Source organism: Aythya ferina (genome assembly GCF_964211825.1).
Source record: "Aythya ferina genome assembly, chromosome: 1".
In the NCBI taxonomy this organism is placed as follows: Eukaryota; Metazoa; Chordata; class Aves; order Anseriformes; family Anatidae; genus Aythya; species Aythya ferina.
The window spans coordinates 112,959,043-112,976,237 of record NC_140296.1 but is presented as its reverse complement, the minus strand read 5'-3'; the positions used below and the strand labels follow the sequence as shown (position 1 = coordinate 112,976,237).

At 36.2% G+C, this 17,195-nt stretch overlaps 2 protein-coding genes across 11 annotated transcripts in view; one reads left to right on the top strand and one right to left on the bottom strand.

The window, feature by feature from the left end:
- Positions 1 to 17,195, top strand: part of ARL13B (ARF like GTPase 13B) — a 48,310-nt gene that overhangs the window by 18,293 nt on the left and 12,822 nt on the right. For all 7 annotated transcript variants that reach the window (XM_084515661.1, XM_084515659.1, XM_084515655.1 and 4 more), the window contains one exon: positions 15,509 to 15,614. In XM_084515661.1, coding sequence (XP_084371787.1) covers positions 15,509 to 15,614 — 106 coding nt within the window. The remainder of the gene's footprint in view (positions 1 to 15,508; positions 15,615 to 17,195) is intronic.
- STX19 (syntaxin 19) lies at positions 566 to 14,438 on the bottom strand. 4 transcript variants are annotated; one of them, XM_084515718.1, is made up of 4 exons: positions 13,935 to 14,438; positions 7,324 to 7,456; positions 3,224 to 3,344; positions 566 to 2,084 (listed from the first exon to the last, which is right to left on the bottom strand). In XM_084515718.1, exon 4 carries the CDS (start codon positions 1,993 to 1,995, stop codon positions 1,120 to 1,122), a length of 876 nt encoding a protein of 291 aa, XP_084371844.1. In that variant the 5' UTR covers positions 1,996 to 2,084; positions 3,224 to 3,344; positions 7,324 to 7,456; positions 13,935 to 14,438; the 3' UTR covers positions 566 to 1,119. The 4 variants fall into 4 exon arrangements, with proteins under 4 accessions (XP_084371844.1, XP_084371843.1, XP_084371842.1 ...); XM_084515717.1 differs by having other exon boundaries at positions 3,224 to 3,556; positions 13,935 to 14,433; XM_084515716.1 differs by lacking the exon at positions 7,324 to 7,456 and having other exon boundaries at positions 3,224 to 3,556; positions 13,935 to 14,433.

Sequence of the window (17,195 nt, the reverse complement as noted above, 5' to 3'; positions counted from 1 at the left end):
GGTTCCACCAGAGAAATGCTTGTCTAGATAAGACCAGGAGGCTGAGCAAGGCGTTGGTCTGGATGTCACCCAGAAATTCCTTCTGATGTAATTCTCTGGTTCCAGGTTATAATTTTTTTTTGTAAGGATTAATTTTTTTGATTTGTTACTAATGGAAGTGAGACTACAGCGGCAACTGCGTATTTGGATAGGCCAGGCAGCAGTAAGAACACATCTTATCATGGAGTAATAGAAGTATCATTTCACCACCATCACCTGGTAGGTGTCTGCCTAGGTAGTTGAATAATATAAGTATCTCCATGTCAGTTTGTTAATAATTGCTTTCTCAGCAGGCTGCTGACAAATGCCCTGTAGGTTTGATGTGGTCTTCTGCTGCTAATGACCTTTGATGTGCTCAGAAAATATAAACTCAAAACCTATTAAATAACCAGATACGTTTTGTGTGCCCCAAAACAGTGCATGCTGTTCTACTACAATTTGAGCATTGTTTCATGATAACAGGACGGCCTGTGAGTAACCTCCTGTAAAAGCAGCGCTCAAATAATTCTGACAACCAAACACAAAGTCAGAAAGCAGTTCAGATATCAGGTTCTACATTGTTATTGAGGATGTCTACTTTGTGTAGATTTTATTTGTAGAACTCTAAATTCTTGGGGAAAAAAAAAAAAACATCAGCAAGTAAATATGAGTGCTAAAAACAAACAAAAAACAGCAAGGCAATTAAAAAAATACTGAATATTATTTTATAAAAGGTGATTCAACCAGTCTTATTAATCTTATCTGAGATTAACAATCCTTTTGTTGTTTTCCAAAAGCATGGGAGACGTTGCTATGTTGTTTCTGCTCCTTATGAGCAGAAGAACAAGAAAGTGTCACTCGTCTCATTTGATCCTTCCTTCTAGTTCACATGTTTCTGTGAACATCGTAAAATTCAGGGACAAATGAAGATCTTGCATTCTTCTAACTCAGTTTGGAAAAAACAGATACAGTCTTTCCTGAGAGGTGTGTGGAAGGAGAAATAGGAAGAAAAATGAATCAATAGAGGGATTCTGTGGCTGCCTAATAAGGAACTTTTACTAAATAGGAACGGTTGCTACTTCAAACAGCTTCTTTCCGTTGTCATTTGCAGCATGGACAACACCAGCAGCATATTGCTCTGCAAGGGTTTCTTTTCCGATATTTGACTGCAAGTCCAAATTTTTCTCTAGATATTTGAGTGTATTCTTGAGTGTTGTTCATACTGATTTCTATGTTGTTGATCATCTCCCCTTGCTCCTCCACCAGAAGCGATATCTGGATAAAAAGTTCCTTCAAGTCTTTGATCTGGTTTTCCAGACTGACTAGTTCTTTGTGTCTCTGTTCAATCTCTGAAAGTTGTGCTTTCGTTATTTTGACTTCAGTGAGTAGGTTTTCATTGAAAATATCCCATTTTCCTTGTTGAAGCATGTCATTGACTTCTTCCTCAGATACCTCTTTACCAGCTACTTCAAGCTGACGAACGATAAACCTTCTGCATTTCTCTTGCTTGACTGTTATAGCTTCGTTGTAGGAGAGCATAGCATTTAGGTAACACCGGGATAGGAAAGCATGCTGGGAGGATAGAATTCTTACTATGGCAGATGATAACCCGTGTTCACTTTCAGCTTTTTTCACTGTTTTTGACAGTTCATCCAAATCCTTTCTTACATGTTCTGCTTGAATTTTGATTTCTCTTGCTATGTTAGATTCCTTTTTAAGAACACTGAACCTTCTCATTGAAGACACTAGGCTCTTTTGTTGTTGACTAAATTTATGAACTTCATCCACCAAATTATTGATTTCATTTTGAAGCTTCTGGATTTCATGGAAGTGCCTTTCAGTTATGGGTTCCCGTTCGTAAATAATGGCCTGCTGTTCAAACTCTTCCTGCTCATCCTGTACAGGTGGGTGGTTGTTTTCTCCAACTATCTGCAGTTCCTTAACTCTCAATTTAAGCTCTTGGAGGCGGTCTCTCATGGTTTTTATACTCAGTTTTTCTTAGCTTGTTCTTTTCCTCTCTTGCAAGACAGGGAGTTAACTCCAATATCCAATATTTTCTTAGTTTGCTGTAATCAAAGTGTAACAAAAATCCATGTTAGCAATTGTCCATATGCAACAAAAATAGCTATGGAGATGAGAGCTAATTCCTTCTGTACAGAGGTAAAATACAAGCAGCAGCAAATCAAAAGTCATTAGGCATTATGATTGAATGTACATGATAGGTATTGTCATATTGTCAGGGCATTCTGCTCTTTAACCCAGTTTTTGTAGGTCTTATTCTCATAACCAAGCATTTTTTTTATTTATTTTTCTTCAGGTGGATACAGCTAAGTTTTCCCTTAGCTTCTTCGTTATCTAGTGTCTTTTCCACATACAGTGATTTCAAGCCTGATCCTATTCTTGTGATAAATGTATAGTGTAGGGTCCAGAACCTAGAATATGCAGGAATTTGGTATATGAAGATGACTTTTATTTGGGGGAGGAAGAGAGGAGTAACTCAAATTCTTATTTTACCATAATTAATCTTTTGAAAGAAAAATAATCTTTTTTTTTTTTTTTTGGGGGGGGGGGGGGGTTGGAAATGTGAGTTAGTTATTCTTTATTCTCAGTTGGAGATGTACACTTCAGCCGTAGAAGCTGAGGCAGTCTAAGGAGTCAGTTTTGGCTTGAGTAAACTACTTTAGGCTTTTAGTTTAGCCATGCTGAATTTTTTTATCCTTTTTCCTTGGCATCACTTTCCTGTGGAATTAAACTAATGGTAACTGAAGTAGTAAATTCTACAGCAAAACAGAACAACAGAACTCTTGACTATGAAAATACATATTTTTTAATATATTTTTTGTGAACAATACTGTTTGAAAACAATGAATTGTTTTCACAGAAGTGAACCCTGTATCATTTATGTTGGGACTTGAAGATTTTCTAAGCTACTTCTGAATTTTTCTATTCTTACTTTGTCATTTGCGATTTTTAATAAAATTTATACAAATGTACTCTGTACACCATATTAAGATACAATTCAGTAAAGTTTCTTGTTTAACAGAAAGTGGACTTAGTGGTGTTTTCTACCTTAGCTCTTGTGTGAGCTTCACTGGAGATAGTTAAACTCCAGTTCTGTTAACAAAGATCTTAATGTGATATTGAAGTTTTTTTTTTCTGGCAAGTGATTTTTATAGAAAATCTTAAAACAAACAAAAAAACATACCTTTCAAATGACTGTGGGTGTAACGCTCAGCCTGGCCTGTACAGTCATTCTAAATTTCCCTATTTGCTTTCAAATAAAGAAAAAAGTCCTTTAAATATTTCAGGAGCTTGCTTGAAGACATCTTCCATGTTAAAAACAATCGATCAAAAAAAAAAAAAAAAAAAAAAAGAGAGAGAAATTGTCAGCTTGATGCAGCTGTTTTATAACTAAATGTCCACAATAAAGATAAAATCACACTGTTGAATGCCTGCCTGTGTTATTGAACACAGCAATATCCATGGAGGAATATCTGTAACGTGTTATGGCCCTGGATGGAACATTGACCAAGGAGCCCTGAAAAATAGAAGTGATAAAAATGAATATTTTAGAATGCAAATATTTCTTCTTAAAGTTTGGAGAAAGAAAGAATGCTTGAAGGCTTTTATGTTACAAGGAGCAAGAGCTTGGGAAGGGCTGTTGGTGGATGTTTCAGTGAGAACACATGGTTCTGGGATTTAAAGTTAATTGCAGCATGTCCTAGACTCCGGACCAAAAGACTTTTCGGTAACTTTGACACACATTGTGAATGTTGTAGGCATTTTTTCCTATGATTGTCATAAAAGTAAGTCTTTTTGAAGAGTATTAAGGTTTATTTGTTTGAATTTGTATGTGGCACCTTTACTCAATTTTTAAATGTTTTATTTCTTTGTGAGCTTTTATTTGGGTAAATGAGGTACCTGGAATGTTGCAGGTGATAAGGCCTGGATAGGAGATTTGAAGAGGACTAAAACAGTTTTTTCATCAAACAGCTTACGCAAAGCACCCCTTTTTCATTGAAATATTCTTCCAAGTTTTAACTTGGCTTTTCAAAATTCGCATACTGAAAGAAGGGCATTTGGTAGTAAGATGTTTTATGTTGTACACTTTCATTACTTGGAGCATAACCTCTAAACCCTAACAGGCAGCTTCCAGAAGTCTTCAAATATGAATCATATTAATGAACTTGAGTTTAAGGAGCAAATACTAAACACACGTACCCTGTACCCTTTTGTGCAGCAACTGCAAAGCTTATCTTTTATTAAAATACTTTTTGTCATGGTTGTTTTAGGGCTGCTACTATTGATTGCTTTATTCATCCTCTGCCCTGTATACAAAAAGGCTGCTTTATTCTGTACAAATCAAAAGTGTTGGTCATTACTGCTTTGAAGTAGACTGAAGTTGGGTTTTTCTTTTTAGTTTAAAGGTTTTTATAAATATAATAAACAGTTTGTAGCTAGCAGTTAGTTTGTGACTAGCTTGCATGCAGTGCTGTTAAAGTCACAGATCTCTCCTCAGCACTAAACCTCAGTCAAAGGGGCTAACTGGTAATTTTCCATTACAAAATGACTGTGAAAGCTTTGAAATCAGATACTGGCTCTACTGGGCCCGAGATAGAAAATACAAAGCTGTAAGCTGTATATGCAAAAATAAAATGAGCAGTTTGGCCTTTCAGGGTTGTGTGCTTAATCTGTAACTGCATTTTTAAAATGTAAACCAATTCAGAAATTCTTCAAGGGTTGACATGTTTGCGTTAATCCCAAATTGTTCAGTGTATCTCAGTTACTCAGAGCAAGAATTGCTTCCTTTAGATACCTCTGCCTGATCTGACAGCTCAACATGATACCGAGGGTCTATCGCCTCTGTTAAACATTTCTGTTGATTTCCTTAGGAAGACTCCGCATCTTTGCATGTATGGTTATGTTTAGTATTATGTAATTCTGCACAAAGTCTTTTGTTTTAACTGAGAGAGTTTCCATTGCGTAGGTTTTATAAAATCCAACTATTATAAAGTTCAACTATTTTTAATTGTAGGAAAGACAGTATTTTTTTCAAACTTCCCATGAATGTTTTCCTTGGGCTAAGATCAAGAATGGAAAAATCCTGATAACAAGTGAAGTGCTCAGGTCCATGAGATTTCTACTTAGGGTCTTCCGGACAAGTCAAACATCAAACATGTTTCTTCCATAGGGTTATTCAGCCTTTAGTGCTGAGCAATGCAGTAATATTTTCTGGCTGTTTTTAGAGGTTTCAAGGTAGTCTTCTGCAATAGCAGTGTTTTAAAACCAAAATCCCAATTCTAAGGATTCTTTTTAGTAAGCAAATGCAGATTTCTGTCTTATCCAAAAGGATGCATCTTGTAATAGATGCAAAGAATCAATCCAGTAACCAGTCAACATGCAAACAATTTTGTTACATTTGAATAGCTTCAAATGTCACTGCTGGGGTTTCTCTGATCCCTTATGCATATTTAAGGTCCCTAAATAGGTTTTTGCGTAATCTAAGTCATGGAGCTGAACACTGTGAACATGTTTTCCACAGATTTAAATCTTGCTGTCTGCAGGAGGATTAGGTGAAAAACAAAACTTTAAATGCTTCAGAGACTGATCACAAGAAAGAATGTTGATATTGTACAGTAATATGGATTTCCCTTACTGTTTCTTTTGTTGTTGTTTATGTCTTCCTCTCCTTTCCCCCCATGTTTCAATATCTGAACTTAGCATTTGTTGATTTACTGCAAGAGAATTCCAAAAGCCTGGTAGCTATTAGGAGTTACGTAACTGTACTGAGACTTACGATCAGGCGAGCTTGCAAGTAATTTTTTGGAAAATACTACTTTGGGGTAGAGAAAAATACAAGTTGTATTTATTTTATTACAGTAATTCCTCTGAATTGCTTAACTTGCCATGGTTTATCTCCCTACAGCAGAAGAGAGGCAATTTCTTCAAGGTAACATTCTTTTGAGATGTTTCAGAACTGCTTGGCACCACCAAGACTGCTGCAGAGAAAGTTCAGTGTGGGGCATGCGAAAGGAACCAGGAGTGCTAAACAAGGCTTCACAGAAGTGTCCTGACAGTCTGTTTTAGTACAGCCTAACACATCTGTTGACCCATGTTAATTTAACATGGCTTGGCAATCCTGTGCTTGAAAGCAAGTTCTAATGGCACCATTTAATGTTTATGTGAGCTGGCAAGACTTCTTGTATCTAAGGAAATTAAAGTAATGACTGCAAAGCTCTAAAACATACATGCAGTCATGCAGTTACTCCAACAGAACACAGTTCAAGTTTTCCAAAGGACAGTTACCATTTTTTCATGTGCTCAGTCTGCTGTGACTTGAAAGTGAGTCAACCATAGGACCGTAAGAACTGAGCTTCATGTTCAATTTGTATATCTATTAATGACTGACATGTACTTTTTGATGTTTTGGGCTCATTGCTTTTGAAATATTTGATTTTTTTTTTTTTTTTTTTTTTTTTTTTAAAAAAAAGCAATAGAATTTTGTGACTATTAGAGGACTTGCATACCTATGCAAGGTATGAATCATCACTAGTTCCCTGCAGATGGAACAGTTTCTTCTCAAAATCAAACTTGTAAAGAAGTGAGCAGAAAACACTTCAGGTAGATATTTTTTTTTTCTTGTTTAAACATCAGGCTCACTAAGCAGTGGAATGAAAGCAATTGAACCCTAGTTTCATATCTTACATCCTATCTGGCTTGCCTTCAAAACCTGCCTCTGAATTTTCTTGCCAGTAAGTGTGGTTGATTATACTGGCAGCTGAAACACATGCTGGTTTCAAATAAATAAGGATGTCTTCATGATGAAGATAACCTTGGAAATTGTCCGCTTGACTTTTTGAATGTTCCGTAACAAACTTTGTTCATATAGTGAGCCCTTGTTGTTGTCCTTTGTGTTTGTGTATATGGATAGGGGCACATCTTGTTCTTTCAGTTGAGATGAAAGACATATTGTTGAAGCTTTGGCCAATACAGAGAGAATATGCCTACTCCTTTAGAGTTGAGTAAAGGAAATAAGTGGATGGAAAGCACCTGAATGACTTGGTGTCCCCTATGTTTAAATTAAATAAAAATACTTCATCGGTGATTAAAATATCACAGCTTAGCACATCCTCAGTGGCCTTATCAGGCATTTTCTTCACTGATGGTTGGAAAAGCGGTTAGAACAGCTTAGAGCAGTAAGGGTGAAACAAATCAAAAGGTGGGAGAGCATTAGCTTGCTAAATGGCAGCCTCAGGTTGTTGGCTAAGTTCAGAAATGGCTCTGAACGCTCTTACATATACACACCTGAAGAGCATCAGCAAGGTCTGTCCATGTTTCTGGCCATTCCTCAGACGTGGCTGCTGCGACATCTTCTTCTTTTTGGAGTTACCTATGCTGAAACTTTGTTTGGAACCAGGATCTCAAGCTGCAGGCTAGTCTTTAAAAAAAAATACTGTGTAAATATGGAGTCCCTCTAATGTGGCTGCAGTAATTCAGGCAGTCATGTGGCACTGTGCATTTTTGGGGTACAGTTAAAAACTGTGTAGTATTGAAAACATAGCCAAAGATCAGACTGAGCTACAGTATGGATAAAGGGAGAAGGACGTAGGGAGTAGGATGGGAGTAAGGAAGGGAACAAGACAGTCCGTAGGAGAGAGAGAATCAGACCCAGTTTTGCCTAGCACTAAGCTGTGTTCAGAGTTTAAGGATTATTGACTTGCTTTCATAAGCATACTCTATTCGGAGGGAGGAGGAGGAATTCACATGCTGCATTTTATTTTGGTCATGCTGGCATACCTTATCTCCTAGAAGGGCTTTTCCCAACACCCCATGATTTTTATCATGCAGATCCACTGGTGATTAAGTTTGTATTTGTTTTGGTAGGCATCTTCATAGCTGACCAGTTTAGGAACACGGTTTTCACATCCTTGTCAAATGTTCTAATGGTATTGCAAGAATCTTTGACTTTTTATAACTTTAATCTGTTACTCATCAGGGAATCACTCCAAACTGATGACATGTGGTTGGGCAAGTCTTGATAAAGACAGTTACTTCTGCCGAGGAGAATAACAGATCATAATGAATAGACCACCATTGTTAATCTGTCATGATGATAAAGTTTGTCCTAAATTCTTTTCAATTCTTTTCAAAATTTTTATTTCCATCAAATTCACTATCTCCTATGTTTAATATATATATATATATACATATATATTTAAAGGTTCTTGTGCTTAATTGCAAAGTAGCCAATTAGAATGTTCTTTAATCGCTCTACTTTGTCTATAGACCTATTTATCAGGGAGTATATATACAAAAATGATACTGGGTCTGCATTAAGTTAAAATGCATCTGTGAAGTAGTTAAGCTGATCTTATGGAACTCTTGTTACTGGTTGTCATTAGATTCAGTGGCTTCTTTTGTGGGTCTGGTGTGTTGTTTTTCATGCTTTTTGTTTGTTTTTGTCTTTTTCCTGATTTACTAAAAACTCCTGTTTAGGTTCCATAGTTCTATTTGCTGTTTCTAGATTGTTGAGCATCTTCATTAAAATGTCTGATACAAAAGAGGACTCTGTATTTGATCTTTGATTTAGTTTGTATGCTGCCAATGTTAATTCTAATATGCTGAGGTCCATTAGAAGAGGAAGACTTGCAGACAAGCAAAGGACAGAATTCTCTTTAAAGCTTTGAGGTGTGTAATCTCTGTTCTACATTACACTCTATTCATTACCTCTGCTGAAACAGCATTTATTTTTTTTTGACTGCAGCAAAAATAAGGGTCAGCTCGTTTTTCTGCCCTGCCCCTTAGTTATGAAGGGCACAGGGTAGAAAATGCTTTGAGGCGATGTGTCCCAAAGGAATTTCAGGTTAAAAGCAAATATTTTTTTAAATCAATTTCTAGGCTGCAACTGTCTTACAGCTTTGTTATATGGTGTTTAACTATATAACTGGTTTTTGACAGCAGTGTCTTTGAGTAACTGTGGCTTTGAATTGAAATTTCAGTTTGCTAAAATAGCTATGTTCTTATATATTCTCCCAAGAAAAGAAGGAATGTGTTTGGTGTCCTGGAATCTTGCGTTATTACGCCAAGTTATATTTTAAGGAACTAAGAAATCTTGCTATAGGTTGTGCTTATTTTCTCCTTTGTTTATAAAAGAAAGAAAAAAAGGAAGAAAAAAGTTTCCATTAGCTTGTCTTGTAAACAAACATGCTTAAGCCAAGGATTATCAGAAAGCAAGGTGGTTGGATGAAATTATCCTTTTAAATTATCTCTGTCTTAAGATGATAATTCCTTGGAAAAGCATACTTAAGAATAGTTCTAAATTCACGTTTCTGTTTGTGGGAAGTGTGGGAGTTGTTCAACAGGAAAATATCAAGGGCAGAGAGCTTGCCTTGGCTGTAAACCTGAAAAAAGATGCCATTTATATGTGGAAGGTAGCTAAGTAGTATCACAGTACACTGCATGATAGTGCAAAATAATATTTTCAGTGCAGGGGACTTAATAGATATCTCATTCTTAAGACATACTAACGTGTAAAGATCGTTTGCATTTTTCAGTCGTTGTCTCTGGAAAATAGGCTATAGCGTGTTGCTTCTGGTATAGCTGACAATGTGACACTGAGGAAACGCAGTCTTGCTTCTTGTCCCCTTGAGAGAAAGTATCACCCACCATAGCTGCCACAAAGCTACCAGGTAAACCCAAAACGACCAATATGGAGAATAGAAAATGGCACATCTGAAGCGAAGGAGTGTGGGAGTTCTCTAACTAGTGTGACATAAGTCATGGGAAGGGGAGAAACATCAGAACTGAGAATGAATGTGTGGTTCAAATAGACTAAAGTAGGCCTGAGTGTTCAAGGAGTTCACGAGACAGGTAAAAATGAGTCCAGAGTTGCTGGGAAAAGTGCCACCAAACCATGCTGCTGGATTAAGCGCTCCAAGGGAGATGGGGTTGGGGGTATTGAACAGACCTTAGTTATTTAAATTAATTTAGATGTTCTTGAGCAGTTGGCCAGAAATCAGTAACACGCTCATGTTGTTGGAAATGTAGTTGTCTTATGCTGATGTTTATGGTTTTTGTATGATATGGGAAAGAATCCTGGGAGAGAAAAGGATAAATGAGTAATAGAAGTTACAGATCTTACCATTAGTAGGGTGGGAAAAGATAGTAGGTTGTGAACCATCTATATTAAAAGCTTTTATACTTTCAAAATCTCTACAACTGCCAGTCCATTCCAATTAGAAAAACATGGTGATGTTGTTTTTTTAATGAACTATTTGGTTCAAAGATGCACAGTGAGTATGAGGCAAAGCTACGATTGCGTCTTCGAGTTTCATATCATGTTATGAATGTGTGGAAGGCTTCAGGGAAGGGATATACCACTCTTTCCATGTATGCAGGCAATGATTCTCACGTTCTCTACAGAAACTTTAGATAATGGAAGGTGGTACGGTCATGCTTTTGTACTGACGTAAGTTGCAGTTGCAGTATGCATCAGTAAGTCCTCACTGACAAAACAATGATCTCACTCTGCAAATCAGTTAGTCTGTATTCTCTCTAATTGGTAAGGGATTGGAGTATCCCTTAATTTAGAGTAAAAATGAGTTTATTTGATGTTCTTATTATATTTCACCTATAAACTAAAGATTTACTGTCAGTGGTGCTCTTTAAGAGACTTAAAAAAAAAAAAAAAAAAAAAAAGAGCAGTAAAGAGAAGTAAATACATCTTTGGAGATACCTGTTTTTTTTCTTTTCAGACAAGAATAATTCTAGAAATCAACACCATCGTTGGTTTAGATGGTACAAATATGATGGCCACCTACGAGTCACAGCAATCCAGATAGAAAATCATCATCTCCTCTGCCAAAAATGATATAATGAAGGTCCAGATATTGATGTATTTTAAGGCAGGATTTGAAAGTAAACTAGCAACAAGAGAATGGGCTGTAGCAGGATGAACGGGTGAACTTCTTTCCATTTAATAGGAGGTATAGTTTGATCTTCTAGTTAGCAGCTTTCTCTAAAACTAGAGTTGCTATACATCTGTTCTAAGATTTTTTCACCCTGGTAGTTGCAGGCACAAAATTTGTACTGTGCAAAATCCCACCTGGTTTTCATTTCCATTTCATCTGTCAGACCACATAGCTAAGTACTGCAGCCCTGGAACTCATCTTTAATAAATGGAAGGATTGCTAGGCAGTTTTAATTAATTATATATATTACAGGTAACTTGATGAAACAACTTCACTTTTTGCCTTGGTATTGATATTTCAATATCAAATGCAGTGTAAGAAAATAATTCATATTTGCAGGTTTTTTAAATCTTATATGAAAACAGGTGGCAGTTTAACTTACTGTCATTGTGTTCAAAGTTATATACCTGGAACTTGAACATAGTATTGTGGTTGTGAGCTCAGATCTCACTGGGCAAATCTATTTGATTAATAGGTAGGATTAAACTGATAGCAGAGTGTTGTGTCAGAGAAATACGCTTTTAGTAAATAGCAATGTGATTCAGATGTAAGGTGGGAATGTGGCCACTTACCTGAAGTGAAACAAGTGATAATTGTCATTCTTTTGACCACTTCAAAAGGTGGTATGAGAGAAAAGTTTCTCTAGAGTTGCCTGGAGATACTGTAAACAGGATGAGTTTAGAATTCTACATTTAGATAAATGTGAATAGTTAAAAGTGACCTGGAGGAACTGGTTAAGGAAAGGTTGAATCAGAGAAATTTATCTGTTTGCAACTACATATATACAAACTCTTAACTGATGTTTATAGGCAGATAATCCTGGAGCTCCTCGTTCACTAGATTTTTGGTACAGTTTACCCTAATATTCAAAGTATTGTTTTACATAAGAATTGAAGGTGTGAAAAGCAGACTAGGGAAATAAAATATTCAGTATGTTTGAGAAAAACCCTAATATCAATCAGTAAAAAGCTACTGATGAGTTTGTAACTGTTGTGAACAATCTGGAAGGTGCCAGAAATTAGGGCAGCTACTTGGAGTGCCAAAGAATATAGCTTAAGATCTGTTAAGAGCCACTATTTCTGTAGTTAAAAGTTGTTAAAGGTAATTGCAGAAAAAGAAGGAAACTCAGAGTGCCTTACAGTTTCCATGGGAGGTCTGAAACTGTTTTCTAGTTCTCCTGTGTGCTTGGTTGTTAAAAGTAGCAAGAACTTTGTTTTCTGTGACTTCCTCAAAAAGCCAGTAAGCTGCCAATAACTAGAGAGGAAAGAACAGACAAAATCTGACAAACTCGCATATTTCTGCCTGTTTGTGGATCAGTTCAAGTTGCGTGGATATGTATGTAAGCATCCGAGGTTAAACTTTTTTCTGCTCTAACTTCTCTAGTGTGTGTTGTCCTAGTGACTTGCTGCAGGATTGTCCAAGAAAAATAAATAGAAGAGAAATGAAATTCTGAAGGAAATAGAACAGTATTTCTAAAAGGTGGACTACAGAAGGAAAAAGATAGCATTGTTCTTTCCTTGTGTCTATTGCTGTGAAGTTCAAAGGTTCTTCCTCTTGCCTTTGTGTTCCAAGGAATCCTGGTTCAGTCAGTCTCAAAGCTATGGCTCCTTGAAGCAGCCTTAAAGCCTAGTATTTTTGAGCTCACATAGTCATTCACATAATGATACATTTTCTTTAAGTTACTTTTACTCAAGACTGACAGTTCTGACACTAATATTTTGACCTTAGGGATACTTTGCTCCTGCCTCCTCATTGATCTTTATGGCCAGCGTGCGTGTTTGACTGAAAATTTTGAATTTGTGATAACTGACTGTGATTAAACCCCAAAGCAGCATCTGAGACACTTAGAGATTGCTTCCTACAGAATGCCACTACAGTTTTTAGTTTTATGTTGCTGCTGTGTGGGAGTCCCACACAAAATGCACAAGTTTGTAAGCAAGTGTTTAAAAAACAAACAAACAAAACCTCCAAGCTAACAAAACAAGAAAGCAAATGCATATGTGCACACGTGCACTCATGCAAAACGCTATCACCCTGAATAAAGAAGCCTCTGCCCTTTCTCTAACACTTGGATTTTTGATGAAAGCTGAGATACAAATGTCTGCTTTTCATATTGGAGCTTTTTCAACAAATCTCTTGGATTGTGAAGCAAGTTTTATTGCTGATTTGTTTACTACTTGCTCAGTAACGTTTTAGAAATAAGTCAAGGAGTACACATAGTTCACACTCAGGCATTGTTTTTCACTGGCATGTCTTCAGGCTTCTGAGGGAAATACTGTTATTGAACTGTAGATGTCAGTTGTGCCAATGCACACATACACTCCCTTTCCACACTGTTTCCCATGACTCCAAAAATAAAGTTCAAAGCTCTCTAGTTGCTTACCAAAAAAAAAAAAACCCTACTTGATATAAAAGCGGTTGGTGCCTTCCTTCCATTATGAAAGAAATGGAGAAAAGTTTGTTGTTACACTGTGAGGGTTCCAAATATACTTTGTGAGATTGGAATAAGCGAAGCATGATTATATATATGAAAGCTTTTCACTCAGTCACCTTAATGTGATAAGCTAACAGACGTGCTCTCCAGAGCTTTCAAGTGTGTTTTTGATATATACTTCCTATATAGTTCTTAAACACAAAAGATTGCTGTATATGAAGTTCTACTGACTTGGAAAATTAAAATCAAGCTCTATCTATCCTTTAAGATAATTCTGACGTATGCTCTAAAGGAGGAGGTTTTATGCATAAAACTTGCCTCAAAACCTAGCATTCCTGTGCATGAGCAGTAGTGCTCTGAGGCTGTGTTCACCTCAAGAAATACTGAATTATTTTCAGGGTAGACGTACACTATTTGTGTTCGACACTTAAGACGCATTTCTTTTCTAAACTACACAGACTTTTTCTGATATTTACGGCTTTATAAACATTAAGTAAAAGAAAATTCTTTACCTTTTAATCCTGTGCGGTGGAAGTCTTTCAGTGTTATCCTTTACAAACGAACTCCCCAGGGTAAGCTCCAGTATAATCTGAAAAACATCGCTTTGAATGTTTGCCTGAGTATCGTGTCTTGAGTGGCATTCCAGTAAGTATTTTCTGCATGCCTTCTGCTCCTAGTTCTTAAATAATTGTCTAAGGGCTCATCTTTGAGTGTGGCAGTGCGAGAGAGAAGCTGACTTCTGCAACTCCAGTAGACAGGCAAATTGATTACTTTCTACTTGGGGAATCTGGTTCTGCCTGTTTGCAACCCAGCCTAGCTGCGAGGCGGATCGCGCTTCTGGAGTTGGCCAATAGTAGGAAGTGTCCAGGACCAGCTCCCTAGATAGAGACCTGGTGAGCTGCAAGCATAGTACTGGCTACCTCTGAAGCACAAGTGTTTTAAGTGCACTAATTGCTTTCTTCTACACTGAAGCATGAAGGAAAAAGAAAGCAAGGTTGTGGATCTGTCCATACACTTACTTAAAAGGGGGAAAAAAATCCAGCATTGTAGTACTCTCTATAGCAGTAAGTATCTTAATAATATTTTAATTCCATTCATAAGTTTGCCATAAAGGCTGAAGTGGAACAGAGAGTACAACAGGAAATGTATGACCTGTGCTAAATCAGTTCTTGGGGAGCATAAGGTGGAGATTGCTATTTGGATTTTTTGCTTACCCAGATAGAGCACTTCAGCTCTAGCTGTTGAAAACAGCCCATGCTGCAACATAAGTTCTATGGAGAAAATCGAAGATAATTGACCCAAAACCAAATTGTATGCTATTCAAGTTATTCAAGGTTAAAAATCAGCAGGTACTGCAATTTATAGGGCATTAGTGTCACACTTGAACTGAACTATGCAGCTTACCAACATTTCATTCTGCTTCAGCTGTGGTTTGTGGAATGTGCAGTCCAGTAACACAGTAAACTGCAGTTATTTAATCTTGAGATGAGAAAGGAATAGGCAGTGGCAACAAAGTCTGCAATCAGAAATATTTTCTTCAATCAGGTCAAGATAGGAATTGACAGCACTACTGAGGAATGCTTTTTGAGACCAGGGAAAGTCCAATAAGATTTTCAAACTGTCACAAAGATAGGTTAAATGAAAAAATAAAGTGGAGATAATTGGATAATTATGTCCAGTCCTTTAATTGCTCTTCATGTCTTTCTTTAATTCCATTTCAGTTTTTCCCTGCTTTAGCCATGTTCAGTAGCCACACACCGGGATGATGTTAGTTGTTTTCACTGTTTGTTGAGAAGCAACAGTGCCAGAGTATCATATTTAACATGTCATTGGTTCTGTATATGAATTGCAGAACCATTAGGAAATCTCTGCACTAAATCATACAGGGTACAGAGTACAGTACATGGTAAATGGACTAACATATTGTTTATTAAGTTGAAAGAAAAGCTAGGCAGTAAAGCTGGAACAAGACGTTTTTATTTTCTTCATTTTCCTACTTTTGTCAAAAATATAGTTTTAGAGATCTGATCTCTTTATGTGCCAGGGTGCTAAGTGTTTCTTTTATTTTGATTTTTTTTTTCTTTAGGCTGGCAAATAAGCAGGACAGAGAAGGAGCTCTGTCAGAAGCAGATGTAATCGAGTCCTTATCTCTGGAAAAGCTTGTCAATGAACACAAGTGTCTATGTCAAATTGTAAGTATTTTTTTAAGATGTTTCATTTCCTTATACATACGTAATGCTTGCCAAGAGGTAGAGGATTATGCCACATAGCATAAAAGAAATTTGGAGCCCTGCAATTGCAGCAAAGATACAGCACATGTGTATGTTTTGCAAGTAGATCTACTGTTCACCTTGACTGTTTCTGGATCTGTTAAAGAAATCTGTATAATGGCTCTCAGTGTATACTTCCTGGTCCACTCTGAAACCACATACAAATAATTATGTACTAATGTGAAATAAAACTTTTTTAGTTAATACAGCAAGTTTAGTATAAACATAAAAAAAAAAAAAAACCACCTATGAAATAAAATTTGCTGATGTCAACATCGGCAACAGGAAGAACCACCGTTCAGATACAATGTTTGCCTCATTTTTGTTGATAGCTCGAACCACCATTTAGTCTGAGCTGCTCTCTGACAAACAGTAAGAATTTAATCTAATTCCCAGCCCAGTAGTCACAGTAAGATCAGGTGTCTTAAAATAACCACATTTCAGGTGTAGAAGTCAGTGTCATGTTAAAAAAAAAAAATAAAAAAATCCTTAACTTATCCAAATCAACAGTGCTTCAAGTTTTCTTTAAGCCTTTGTTTTAATCAACAAGTCTGCTAGTTTAACTATTTGTGGGCTTGAACTTCATGACATTTTTCTAATTACAACAATAAATACTTTAAAAGATGATTTGAGTTATGCTGAGACTATTAAACACCATTTGGGGACAATTTTGTAAAACTATTCCATCTGGTGTTTGCATTTTGAACTTTTTTGTTTGTTTGTTTTTAAAGTGCCTAGGGAGGGTTAAATTCCCTAGGGAGGGTTAGAAAATTCATAGGAAAATACAAAATACTATTATTTTCTCTAGAAAGTTGAGTTATAGCGGGGCCACAGCTATATTCATTGTGTTATGACTCTTTGAGGGCTTTTCTTCAGTCAGTGGACTTTGCAATAGGCATATATAGCAATCATAAAAAAAAAAAATAAAAAAAAAAATTAAAAAAATTAAGAGCTCACTTCTTTTTCATGAGGCAGTTCTGTGGCAAAAATATTTTCTTGCAAAGCACTATCAGTAAAAACAAAAACAAAAACAAAAAAAAAAAAAAACACAAAAAAAAAAAAAAGCCTGAACTATTCTAATATGTTTTTTTCCATTACATACTCTGGCATCTTAGCTGAAAGCAGTTGTTGAGAGTCTTGCATACTTCTTCTTCACAAAGTATGAGGGAAGGAGAGCTTTTTTTTTTTTCTTTACAAGTTTCATTAAAGATAAACTTGGTCCCAAGGTTTTTCAGTATGATGACTCATGGGATGAATTTAAAGAGGAATTTTTAAAAGATATAAATAAAAGTAGGCCATATTTTTATTTCATCTTACAATTTTAATTGGTTTTCTTCTTTTTTTTAGTTCCCTTCAAAAATATTAAAACAAATGGAATCATTTTCTCACTGTCACAGTATTAGTCAGAATGACTTTTATCTTTTCCTTTTTAAAATATATTTCTATACTTCCTATATTTCTAAACTTCTATATTTTTATATCTAAACCACAGTAACAGTAACC